General features: G+C 43.2%; 1 protein-coding gene across 7 annotated transcripts in view; it reads right to left on the bottom strand.

The window, feature by feature from the left end:
• Positions 1–13,075, bottom strand: part of LOC139560974 (GRB10-interacting GYF protein 1-like) — a 28,638-nt gene that overhangs the window by 13,900 nt on the left and 1,663 nt on the right. For 4 of the 7 annotated variants that reach the window (XM_071377733.1, XM_071377734.1, XM_071377735.1 and 1 more), the window contains exons 1-6: positions 9,957–10,174; positions 9,244–9,373; positions 4,694–4,789; positions 4,371–4,488; positions 2,145–2,256; positions 17–234 (exon numbers count right to left, since the gene is read on the bottom strand). In XM_071377733.1, the coding sequence (XP_071233834.1) occupies positions 17–234; positions 2,145–2,256; positions 4,371–4,488; positions 4,694–4,789; positions 9,244–9,373; positions 9,957–10,123 (841 nt within the window). In that variant the 5' untranslated portion in view covers positions 10,124–10,174. Of the gene's footprint in view, positions 1–16; positions 235–2,144; positions 2,257–4,370; positions 4,489–4,693; positions 4,790–9,243; positions 9,374–9,956; positions 10,176–10,206; positions 10,767–13,075 lie in introns of those variants that run through there. The other 3 variants (XM_071377737.1, XM_071377738.1, XM_071377739.1) reach the window with 3 other exon arrangements.

Here is a 13,075-nt window from a genome sequence, read left to right as displayed (position 1 = left end):
GCATAGAACTTCCTACCATCTAATCTCCGTGCTCCGGCCAGTCTCCAGCTGCCCCCAGGGTCGGCCCCCTCCTCCTCCTCCTCCTGCTCCTCTCGGAGGCTACGCCAGTTCTCACTGTCCGACCGTGTGTAGTCCTTCCTCGGTACCCCAGGCACAGGGACACCGGTCGCCTCCTCGAAGCCAACACGTACCCCCTCCCTGGCACGCACAGGCTTCTCAAAACGCCTCTCGCCCCTGGGGAAAGAGGGAGGGAGACAAGGGAGGGAGACAAGGGAGGAAAGAGAGGTCAGGAATGATGACTGGCTCGACTCACTTGCCTCTACAGAAGTGGTTACTTTTCCATTCCGGGTACCACCAAATCACCATCAAAAGCTCGAGGACCACCATTGACCAAGTTCTAGATATTTTGTATTTATTATTAAATATCTTGATGGTCAAATTGAGTCCATTTTAGCAGTGAATGTAATAAATTAAAGGCCTATTATTATTAAACTATTTGCATTGTGAAAAGTAAAATTCCTTATAATACCATTAATACTCCCAACTGTTATTTCATTGTTTAAAACATATTCTTTTTTTGGACCACCCGAGGTACCCTCACAGATGGTTCGCGGACCACAGGTTGGAAACCACTAGTCTACAGTGTTTAACTTGTTTGGGATAGGGGGCAGCATTTTCACTTTTGGATGAATAGCATGCCCAGATTGAACTTTCTCCTACTCAGTCCCAGATGCTAATATATGCATATTATTATTAGTATTGGATAAAAAAACTCTGAAGTTTCTAAAACTGTTTGAATGATGTCTGTGAGTATAACAGAACTCATATTGCAGGCAAGAACCTGAGAAAAAATCCAAAAAGGAAGTGGGAAATCTGAGGTTTGTAGTTTTTGAACTCACCCCTATCGAATACACAGTGGGATATGGGTTATTTTTCACTTCCTAAGGCTTCCACTAGATGTCAACCGTCTTTAGAACGTAGTTTCAGGCTGCTCATGTGAAGGGGGCCGGATGGGAGCTGTTTTACTAGGGGGTCTGCCTACAGCCTCGTTCTCAGTCACGCGCTTTCACTTGAGGTTGCTCTCGTTCCAGGGCAATTCTACAGACAATGGAATTCTCCGGTTGGAACAGTATTGAACTTTTATGATTAAAACATCCTAAAGATTGATTCTATACTTAGTTTGACAAGTTTCTTCGACCTGTAATACAACTTTTTGAACGTTTCGTCCGAATCGACCAGATCGCGCTTTTGGATTGTTTACCAAACGCCCTAACAAAAGAAGCTATTGGACATAAATGGAAATAAATGATGGACATTATCGAACAAAACAAGCATTTATTGTGGAACTACGATTCCTGGGAGCGCATTCTGATGAAGATCATCAAAGGTAAGTGAATATTTATATATGAATAATATGAATAATGTTGACTAACCAACATGGCGTATATTTCTCTGGCTGGTTTGGGCTCTGAGCGCCGTTCTCAGATTATGCTTTTTCCGTAAAGTTTCTTTGAAATCTGACACAGCGGTTGCATTAAGGAGAAGTATATCTGAAGTGTCATGTATAATAGCTGTATTTTCATCAACATTTATTATGAGTATTTCTGTGAATTCATGTGGCTCTCTGCAGTATCACTGCATGTTTTGGAACTACTGAATCTAACACGCCAATGTAAAATAAGATTTTTGGATATAAATATGAACTTTACCGAACAAAACATACATGTATTGTGTAACATGAAGTCCTATGAGTGTCATCTGATGAAGATCATCAAAGGTTAGTGATTCATTTTATCTCTATTTGTGCCTTTTGTGACTCCTCTCTTTGGCGGGAAAAATGGCTGGGTTTATCTGTGACTTGGTGGTGACTGAAACTAATCGTTTGTGGAGCTTTCGCTGTAAAGCATTTTTGAAATCAGGCACTGTGGCTGGATTAACAAGTATTTTTTTTTTTTTTAAATGGTGCCTAATACTTGTACGTTTGATAAATTTGATTTATGAGATTTCTGTTGTTTTGTATTTGGCGCCCTGCAATTTTATTGGCTGTTGGCGAGCAGTCCTAGACAGGTTAATTACAAATATCTATGTTCACATCCTCAAACCTAACTAATTCAGACTTAAAAGCAATAATAAGTGTTTTTTACCTATCGTCCCAGCTCTGGCTGCGGTGGATCTCTCTGGCTCCACGGCCGAAGCCTACCTCTCCCTCCTCAATACTTCTTTGGTAGAATCCTCCACTCTCGCCTCGACCTCGCCCTGGAAAAAGAACACACACCATGAAAATCACACAAACATTCCAAATGTAACTTCCTCCACTGCACCAGACTGGACACACAAGATTCATATGCAAACAATGCTGTGTAAGTACATAAGTACTGTGCGTTTAACAAGGTAAAGTACATAAAGTGCATTCAGGAAGTATTCAAACCCCTTGACTTTCTCAACATTTTGTTACGTTACAGCTTTATTTTAAAACTGATAAAATTGTTTTTTTTGCTTCATCAATCTACACACAATACCCTATATTGACAAAGCAAAAACAGGCAAATGTATTTAAAATAAAAAAAACTGAAATATCACATTTGCGTAAGTATTCAGACCCTTTCCTCAGTGGTTTGTTGAAGCACCTTTGGCAGCGATCAAAGCCTTGAGTCTTCTTGGGTATGACGCAACAAGCTTAGCACACTTGTATTTGGGGAGTTTCTTCCATTCTTCTCTGCAAATCCTCTCAAGCTCTGTCAGGTTGGATGTGTGCACAGCTATTTTCAGGTCTCTCCAGAGATGTTTGATCGAGTTAAAGACCAGGCAATGGCTGGCCCACAAAAACATTCAGAGCTTTGTTCCGAAGCCACTCCGGCTTTGTCTTGGCTGTGTGCTTAGGGTCATTGTCCTGTTGGAAGGTGAACCTTCGCCCCAGTCTCAGGTCCTGAGCAGGTTATCATCTTTAGCATCTTTCCCTCGATCCTGATTAGTCTCCCACTCCCTGTTGCTGAAAAATATCCCCACAGCATGATGCTGCCACCACCATGCTTCACCGTAGGGATGGTGCCAGGTTTACTCCAGACGTGACGCATGGCATTCAGGCCAAAGAGTTGGTTGGTTTCATCAGACCAGAGAATCTCGTTTCTCATGGTCAGAGTCCTTTAGGTGCCTTTTGGCAAACTCCAAGCAGGCTGTCATGTGCCTTTTACTGAGGCGTGGCTTCCGTCTTGCCACTCTACCATAAAGGCCTGATTGGTGGCGTGCTGCAGAGATGTTTGTCCTTCTGGAAGGTTCTCCCATCTCCACACGGGGACTCCAGAGCTCTGTCAGAGTGACCATCAGGTTCTTGGTCACCTCCCTGACCAAGGCCCTTCTCCCCAGATTGCTCAGGTTGGCTGGGCGGCCAGCTCTAGGAAGAGTCTTGGTGGTTCCAAACTTCTTCCATTTAAGAACGATGGAGGCCACGGTGTTCCTGGGGACCTTCAATTCTGCAGACATTTTTGCTAACCTTCCCCAGATCTCTGCCGACACAATCCTGTCTCAGAGCTCTACGGACAATTCCTTTGACGTCTTGGCTTGGTTTTTGCTCTGACATGCACGGTCAACTTTGGGACCTTACATAGACAGGTTTGTGCCTTTCCAAGTCATGTCCTATCAATTGAATTTACCACAGGTGGCCTTCAATCAAGTTGTAGAAACATCTCAAGGATGATCAATGGAAACAGGATCCACCTGTGTTAAAGGGTCTGAATACTTGTAAATGTTGTTAATTCTTAATACATTTCCCCGAAATTCTAAAAACCTGTTTTTGCTTTGTCATTATGAGGTAGTGTGTGTAGATTGATGAGGATTTTAATTTTTAATTAATCCATTTTAGAATAAGGCTGTAATGTAACAAAAAAAAGGGAAAATTCAAGGACTCTGAACACTTTCCGAATGCACTGTAAGTACTGTGCGTTTAACAAGGTTACATAAGCAAGGCAGTCTAAGACAGGTGTGTCCTGACAAATTGACTATTTGGACAGGGCCAAGAGGAATCACAGATATCAGATGAGGTCACACAAGCAAAAGTCTGGCTTTTCCTTTCCCTAGACTGAAATTGTTATAGCTTGAGCTCACTGCTCCTGTGATCATGTGTTCTGGGTAAAAGTTGCCCTTAGGCACAGATCTAGGATCAGCTTACCCTCCTGTACTTCTACATCTGCATTGCTTGCTGTTTGGGGTTTTAGGCTGGGTTTCTGTATAAGCACATTGTGACATCTGCTGATGTAAAAAGGGGTTTTATAATTACATTTGATTGATAAATCCTAACCTTAATCATTAGTGTCAAATCTCAGAACTGCTCTTCGATCAGTGTCTAGCGAGCAATTATTGATATTGTCTCTCACCTCGGCCTCCTCCTCGCGTGGTGCCTCTGCCCCGTGCCACGCCCGCTGGGGCAACTCCCCCTCCTTTACCCATGAGCCTCAGCACAGCCACACTGTTCACAGACATTGAGAAGTTCCTCTGGTAGGAGAGAATGAAAGAATGTCAGCAGAATGTCAGTTGAATGTCAGATCAAGTATGTGTCTCTCAGACGGAGATAAAATAGATTTGTGTGTTTAGCAGCTTGTATGACCAGCAGTTTGAGACAGGTGTGTGTGTGTGTGTGTGTGTGTGTGTGTGTGTGTGTGTGTGTGTGTGTGTGTGTGTGTGTGTGTGTGTGTCCAACCTGCTCCTCCTCAGTGAGAGGCTCCAGTGCCAGCGGCTGCATGGGCTCATCTTGCAGAATAGAAGCAAACTCCTTATCCTGCATGTCCTCCGGGGCCTGGACACAACAAGAGAACACAAAAGCAACAGAATGTAAACAAACTACTTAATATGGGGAAGTCTACAACACAAAACACTTTAGAAATGTAGCATAACCTCACATGAATCAGTCATACCACCATTACATGTCATATTTCACAATTACGGCAGGTTGCAGGGCCCAAGTTATGCGTACTCCTGGACTTAAATGCATAAGTAGAAGTAGCAGCAGTAGTAATAATAGCAGTAGCAGCAATAGTAGCAGCAGTAGAAGTCGTAGTAGCAGAAGTAGTAGCAATAGTAGCAACAGTAGAAGTAGTAGTTGCAGAAGTAGTAGTAGTAGAAGTAGTAGCAGCAGTAGCAGAAGTAGTAGCAATAGTAGAAGCAGAAGTAGTAGTAGCAGCAGTAGAAGTAGTAGTAGCAGCAGTAGAAGTAGTAGTAGCAGAAGTAGTAGTAGCAGAAGTAGTAGTAGCAGAAATAGTAGTAGCAGAAATAGTAGCAATAGTAGCAGCAGCAGAAGTAGTAGTAGCAGAAGTAGTAGTAGCAGAAATAGTAGCAATAGTAGCAGCAGAAGAAGCAGTAGTAGCAATAGTAGCAGCAGTAGAAGTAGTAGAAGCAGAAGTAGCAGCAGTAGAAGTAGTAGTAGCAGAAGTAGTAGTAGCAGAAATAGTAGCAGAAAGTAGCAATAGTAGCAGAAGTAGTAGTAGCAGAAATAGTAGCAATAGTAGCAGCAGAAGAAGCAGTAGTAGCAATAGTAGCAGCAGTAGTAGTAGTAGTAGTAGCAGCAGTAGAAGTAGTAGTAGCAGAAGTAGTAGCAATAGTAGCAGCAGTAGAAGTAGTAGTAGCAGAAGTAGTAGCAATAGTAGCAGCAGTAGAAGTAGTAGTAGCAGAAGTAGTAGCAATAGTAGCAGCAGTAGAAGTAGCAGTAGCAGCAGTAGAAGTAGTAGTAGCAGAAGTAGTAGCAATAGCAGCAGTAGAAGTAGTAGTAGCAGAAGTAGTAGCAATAGTAGCAGAAGTAGTAGTAGCAGAAATAGTAGCAATAGTAGCAGCAGAAGTAGTAGTAGCAGAAGTAGTAGCAATAGTAGCAGCAGTAGAAGTAGTAGTAGCAGCAGTAGAAGTAGTAGTAGAAGATACACCAGATAGGTGCAGTGAAATGTGTTGTTTTACAGGGCCAGCCATAGTAGTACAACGCCCTGGTGTTAATTTGGATTAAGTGCCTTTCTCAAGGGCACATCGACAAAATGTTCACCTTCTTGGCTCAAGTATTTGAACCAGCTACCGTTTGATTACTGACTCAATGCTCTAACTGCTAAGTTACCTGACACCCTAATAGCAGTAGTAGAAACCGCAGCAACAGCAGTAGTATCAGTAGTAGCAACAGCAGCAGCAGTAGTAGCTGCATTAGCAATAGCACCAGTAGTAGCAATACCACAACAGAAGCAGCAGTAGTAGCAATACCGCAACAGAAGCAGCAGTAGTAGCTGTAGTAACAGCAGCAGTAGTAGAAGCAACTATTTGAACCGGCTACCTTTCGGTTACTTGTCCAACGCTCTAAGCGCTAAGCTAATAGTAGTAGTTGCAACAGCAAAAAAGTAGCAGCAGCAGTAGTAGTATTTTGGTATTTCATTAGGATTCCCATTAGCTGTTGCAAAAGCAGCAGCTACTCTTCCTGGGGTCCACACAAAACAGAACATTAATAGACAAGAACAGCTCAAGGACAGAACTACATAAAAAAAAATTAAAGACACACGCAGCCTACATATCAATGCATACAAACTATCTAGGTCAAATAGGGGAAGAGGCGCTGTGTGGTGAGGTGTAGTAGCAACAGTAGTAAAAAAGTAGTAGTAGCAGCAGCAGCAACAGCAGTAGTAGTACAACTAGTAGTAGAAGCAGTAGAAGCAATATTCGAACCAGCTACCTTTCGGTTTCTGGTACAATGCTCTAACTGCTAAGCTAACTGACACCCTAATAATAATAATAATAATAGTAGTAGTATGAGTAGCAGCAGCACCAACTACAGGAGTAGCAGAAGCAACAGGAAGAGTAGTAGAAAAGTAGTAGTAGCAACAGCAGCAGTAGTAGTAGAAAAGTAGTAGCAGCAACAACAGCAGTAGTAGTAGTAGTAGTAGTAGAAAAGTAGTAGCAGCAACAGCAGCAGTAGTAGTAGTAGAAAAGTAGTAGCAGCAACAGCAGCAGTAGTAGTAGTAGAAAAGTAGTAGCAGCAACAGCAGCAGTAGTAGTAGTAGTAGTAGAAAAGTAGTAGCAGCAACAGCAGCAGTAGTAGTAGTAGTAGAAAAGTAGTAGCAGCAACAGCAGCAGTAGTAGTAGTAGTAGAAAAGTAGTAGCAGCAACAGCAGCAGTAGTAGAAAAGTAGTAGCAGCAACAGCAGCAGTAGTAATAGTAGGAAAGTAGCAGTTGCAATAGTAGTAGCAATAGAAGCAACAGCTGCAGTAGCAACAAAAGCAGCAGCAACAGCAGCAGCAACAAGAGTAGTAGTAGTAGCAACAGTAGTAGTAGTAGTAGTAGCTGCAACAGTAGTAGTCGCAACAGTAGCAACAGAGTAGTCGCAACAGTAGCAACAGTACTAGTAGTAGTAGCAACAACAGTAGTAGTAGCAACAGTAGTAGTAGTAGCAGCAACAGTAGCAATAGTAGTAGTAGCAATAGTAGTAGTAGCAACAGTAGTAGTAGCAACAGTAGTAGTAGCAACAGTAGTAGTAGCAATAGCAGCAAGAGTAGTAGTAGTAGCAACAGTAGTAGCAGCAGCAGCAGCAGCAACAAGAGTAGTAGTAGTAGCAACAGTAGAAGTAGCAACAGTAGCAATAGTAGTAGTAGCAACAGTAGTTGATGACGATAAACCATGGTATTACCGTTTCAAATTTTAATTATCATTAAAACCATGTTTGATTACCACAGTTTGAAAAATTCACAGTGTAAACTGTCCAGCATCAACCAAAGTTAGCGACAGTCTGACGCAGGCGCAGCATGCAACGTGGGTTTTGTTTTGTGTGAAAGCATGGTGGAAGGCAGTGACAGCGCTCGGGAGATTTTTCAGCCTTCTAAGAGGACCAAATCTAAAGTGTGGTCGTATTTTGGGTTTTACAAGAGTGCTGAGGGAAACTTAAATCGAAGATGCTCACCCTGTCTGCAGAACATGCAACAACAACAAAATCGCTGCGAAAGGGGGCAACCACCACCCACTACTTTATAGCAAATGCAAGATAAGTTAACTTTTAGCTCAATGCATGATGTGGTTTGTCAGTCTAACTTGCTTATAGCTTGTCAATAATGTAAACTGAAGCTTTCAGTGTTACCTACTCTTGTAAAAACACTACAAGTTGTTCTGCTGCTGAATGGGTCGTGTGTCTGCTGACTCTATTCGCCCATTGCACACGATAACACGTTATGTAGATTAGTCACCCAACCAACACATTTTGTTCATTTAAAATCCGTCAAGACGTGGACTTGGTTGTAAAGGTGTTCCAACAGGAGAAACACTATAGACACCTATATACTCATTTGTATTTATGTAAATTGTGCACATCATTGCATATACTCAAATGCAACCCAGAAGATAGACTGTGTGTGTGTGTGTGACAGTGAATAATAATAATAATAAATTATAATGTAACACCAATAATAATAATACATTTGCTATTCCCTTGTTTACAGAGTGCAGCAGGCAAACCCAGTGATGCTACTGGTCACTCCTCATCTACAGTTGTGACACAGACACTCGAGGGAGCATTTAAAAGGCAGGCTGCTTATGCACCCACATCAAAAAATGCCCATGCCCTCACTGCAGCCCTTTCCTAATAAATTGCAAAGGACATGATGCCATTTCTTTTCATACCATTTCATCTCTAAGCAGCAGCAGTAGCAGCAGCCGCAGTAGCAACAGTAGCCGCAGCAGCAACAGTAGCCGCAGCAGCAGCAGCAACAGTAGCCGCAGCAGCAACAGTAGCCGCAGCAGTAGCCGCAGCAGTAGTAGCCGCAGCAGCAGCAGTAGCCACAGTAGCAGCAGCCGCAGTAGCAACAGTAGCCGCAGCAGCAACAGTAGCCGCAGCAGTAGCCGCAGCAGTAGTAGCCGCAGCAGCAGCAGTAGCCACAGTAGCAGCAGCCGCAGTAGCAACAGTAGCCGCAGCAGCAACAGTAGCCGCAGCAGTAGCCGCAGCAGTAGTAGCCGCAGCAGCAGCAGTAGCCACAGTAGCAGCAGCCGCAGTAGCAACAGTAGCCGCAGCAGCAACAGTAGCCGCAGCAGTAGCCGCAGCAGTAGTAGCCACAGTAGCAGCAGCCGCAGTAGCAACAGTAGCCGCAGCAGCAACAGTAGCCGCAGCAGTAGCCGCAGCAGTAGTAGCCGCAGCAGCAGCAGTAGCCACAGTAGCAGCAGCCACAGTAGCAACAGACTTCATCTTGACCTTTGTAACCACCCATTTCATAAGACTGAGCAGTGTGGCTTCCTCCTGCTCACCTTGTTCTCTTTGATATAAAGTGCTAACATCTCCTCTCGGCCGTAGCGATACTCGGCCAGCTTGTACTTTGGCATGGCGGGGGAAGGAGGGGGGGACGTCACACTCCCCCCACTGGATAGTGCACGGAGCCTGGGGGGGACAGTCAACACACATTCACACTCAGATTACGTCACAACTCACTTCTTGGCAAACACCACAAACGTTTATTAGTAACCTCATTTACAATCTGAGCATTTAATTGAAGAACGTCTTAAATCAGGCTAGATTCTAAGACCTGCTGTCACAAACAATAGCTCTATTTTACAAACTTTCGGCATACAAAGCCACCACACCATATCCAGCCAGTACTATTTGAAGAAAAGGGAAGGAAAGTGGAAAAAGGCATCGAATGTGTGTGTGCGCCGCTGCATGCAAACGTTACGGAGGTGGGAGGAGTGATCTGGTGGTTGGCGAAGCACCAAGATGAACACGGCACAGCAGCCAGCAGTCCATTAGAGGTGACCAGCCACTGGCCGCCTACCAATCCAAGGCCTACGCCTCACTCCCGCCGCAAATTAATCTCTACACAAACATTTACTGAGGGCTCAGCACCCAGGAGAGGAAATGGACAGAATAGAAGGAGAAGAGGACGAGGAGGGTAAGGGAAGGATCAACAGTGGTAAGGACGGAGTAGCAAGAGCGGTGAGAGAGGAAGAGAAGTAGAATGAGTTACCATTCGGGGCCGAAGTTAAGTGTCTCAGCAGTCATATTCCTTACGTCTTTACAGAGCTGAGTATCTGGAGAAAAGTGCAAGAAAATGATGCACCTGTCAGTGACACACCAACTAACACAGAGCATGCATGCTTGGTCGCACTGACAAACACGTGTGCACACACGCATACAGGCAGTATAACCACACCAACTAGGCGTAGCATTTTCCAGATCCCCCCCCACCCCACCACACACACGCACTTTGCTCTTACCCTGTCCAGAAGAGCGGACCAGGCTGGATCAGGCTAGGACTGGCTTAGTTAGGCTTAGGTGAGAAGGCTGAGTGGTGCTTATTTAGCTGTGATCACAGAGCTCCCCAAAACACACAGAGATAGAGAATAGCTGCCTGTTTCAAGTGTGTATAGGGGATAGAGTTCTGGTTCGGGTAAGAGAACAGTTTGGAAGAAGCCTCTGCTCACAGCCGAAAAAAGTAGTACAAATAAAAAACAAGAACAAAGAAATTAGAATAAACTGTCAAGTCAATAACGACGAAAAAAACTAAATAAAACACTGTCGATAGTAACAATAATGATTGGACGACAACAGCAGTAATATCACACTTAAAAAAATAAAGATCCTTCTCGATTTAAATCTAAACGCAGAGAAGAAAACAGGCTGCTGGAACAGCTGCCAGGAACAGACGTGACTCTCTCCCTCCTCCTCTCCCTCTCTTCTCTCTCCTTCTGTCGTTCTCTCTCCAACTGAAACGTGGCTTGACCGAGACTCTCCAGGTGAGGACACCTTTGATTCCTGACCACCTCCCTTCAAACTGCTGCAAAAGAAGAAAAAAGTGAAACAAGAAAAAGAAGTGAATAATAGCAAGTGCTGTTACTCTTATTATCTATGCATAGTCACTTTAATAACTCTACCTACATGTACATATTACCTCAATTACCTGGACGCCGATGCCCCCTCACATTGACTCTGTACCGGTACCCCGTTTCTAGCCCCGCTATTGTTATTTACTGATGCTCTTTAATAATTTGTTATTCTTATCTCTTACTTTTTTGGGGGTATTTTCTTGAAACTGCATTGTTGGTTAAGGGCTGTAAGTAAGCATTTCACTGTAAGGTCTACTACACCTGTTGTAATCGGCGCATGTGACAAATACAATTTGATTGGAAAATAAATTAACCCACACACAGAGACAGAAGAGTAAGAAACACACACCCAGTCACTGTTTGGCAGACAGCCTTGTAATTGGATTCTGTTTTGCCTTAAAACTCGTGATGCACAAATTACATTTTTGTCCGATATCCGATATTTTCCTTGCCAAAAAACCTGAATTAAACATTTTTGCAGCCTTTTAAGCATTCTAGTAAAGTTAAATAGTTAACACACACACATGGACGCAGCGGTCTAAGGCACTGCATCTCAGTGCAAGAGGCGTCACTACAGTCCCTGGTTCGAATCCAGGCTGTATCACATGCGGCCATGATTGGGAGTCCCATAGGGCGGCACACAATTGGCCCAGCGTCGCCCAGGTTTGGCCGTCATTGTAAATAAGAATTTGTTCTTAAATTACTTGCCTGGTTAAATAACGGTTACACACTGACCAAAAAGTTATTTTGTCTGCATTTACGTATGTCCCCATTACCAGTAAAACATAATCAAAACCTATTTCTTTCACTTAATTGCTGTGCTGTTTAGTTGTTCATTTGTTCAGTCGTTCCATTCTCAACCAGGATTTCTATGGAACGCCGTTTGGTTCTTTGCATGTCAAAAAAATATACTATTTAACACTATTTGACGTGTCAAATAAGCTGGTTGACCAATCAGGACCTGAATGACTGCACGTCACATAATAATTTAAACACATTCATACATTTTTTTACCTAGTTATTACACATTGATTACACTATCACTCGTATTTCATATGTCACAACGATTCATCGATACGTCTGCTATGATGCTGGTAAAGTTGCCACGCGCACCTACAGTGCTGGTCATAAAAATAAAAAAGCTAGCTAGCTCATGGATGCAAACAATGTTCTTCCCCAAAAACATAGCAAAATGACATCTGTTTCAGTAGCTATAGTTAGCTAGCTATATAGCTAGGTGTCATCATCTTATTTGAATAATGGTGGTCGGAACCATCTATGTGAAGCTGGCCACAATAAGGATTAGCCACAATAGTGGACTTTGCGGTGAGCCCACAAAATAAAAGTATTCCATAATTATACAATTTGTATTCATTCGCATCACTGTCAATGACATAATTTTATTTTGAAAGCAAACTGCAAATCCCACTATTGTGCCTAATCCTTAATGTGGCTAGCTTCACAACACATAACCAGGTCCGGTTGAGGCTCACTAGCCAGATGAAGCTAGCTGGCGGCTTATAACGTTAGCGTTGGGCAACAGGGTTAAGTAGCTGGCTAGCTATTTATTTTCACGAAGAACTGAATTTCAAATTCAATAGGCGAACAACAAGTGGCAACCTAGCTAATACTTACTCACAAGGATTCCTAAATCATTGCAAAGAATAATGAAAATGACTGCAGTTTTTACTGGTCATTGTTTCAGGCTGGTTGTATTGGTGCTAGCTAGGTACCAAGCTAAAGATAGCTACCCCAGAAGTTGCGGTCAAACAAATGATGCTTTATTACCAACACAGTTTTGTAAACACATACTTCGTGGCTGGTGTTTGCTGACCTTTTGTACAGCTTTGACAATGCTACTGTATCTTTTTTGACACGCAAAGACCCAAACAGCGTTCCATAGCACGTATGTCGTGACGCTAAAAGCAGTGACGCAAATACTGTGTAACTCAGGTAGGACAACATTGGAAAAATTCCGATATGTTCACCGATATATCGTGCATCCCTACTTAAAACATTTTTAAAGCAGCTTGGAATGCTTAGTGAGTGTTGATTGTTAAACTTCTTAAAGCATTTGGAATTTTCAGAATGTCTTTTTCTGTATAATATGACAGCTACTGTACTCTGGCTGAAGAACATACGCATATCTAGGTACTTTCCGCAGGTGCGGGAGTTGTAGGCAAACTCATGGAAAACGATGCACAGATACTGTACGCCCCAGCTAGTGTACTCTAGCCTTCCACCCTGAGCATGCATCTGT

Source organism: Salvelinus alpinus, chromosome 31, assembly GCF_045679555.1.
Source record: "Salvelinus alpinus chromosome 31, SLU_Salpinus.1, whole genome shotgun sequence".
Lineage (NCBI taxonomy): Eukaryota > Metazoa > Chordata > Actinopteri > Salmoniformes > Salmonidae > Salvelinus > Salvelinus alpinus.
Note: the sequence above shows the minus strand (reverse complement) of the source record. Positions and strands in the feature narration are given on the sequence as shown.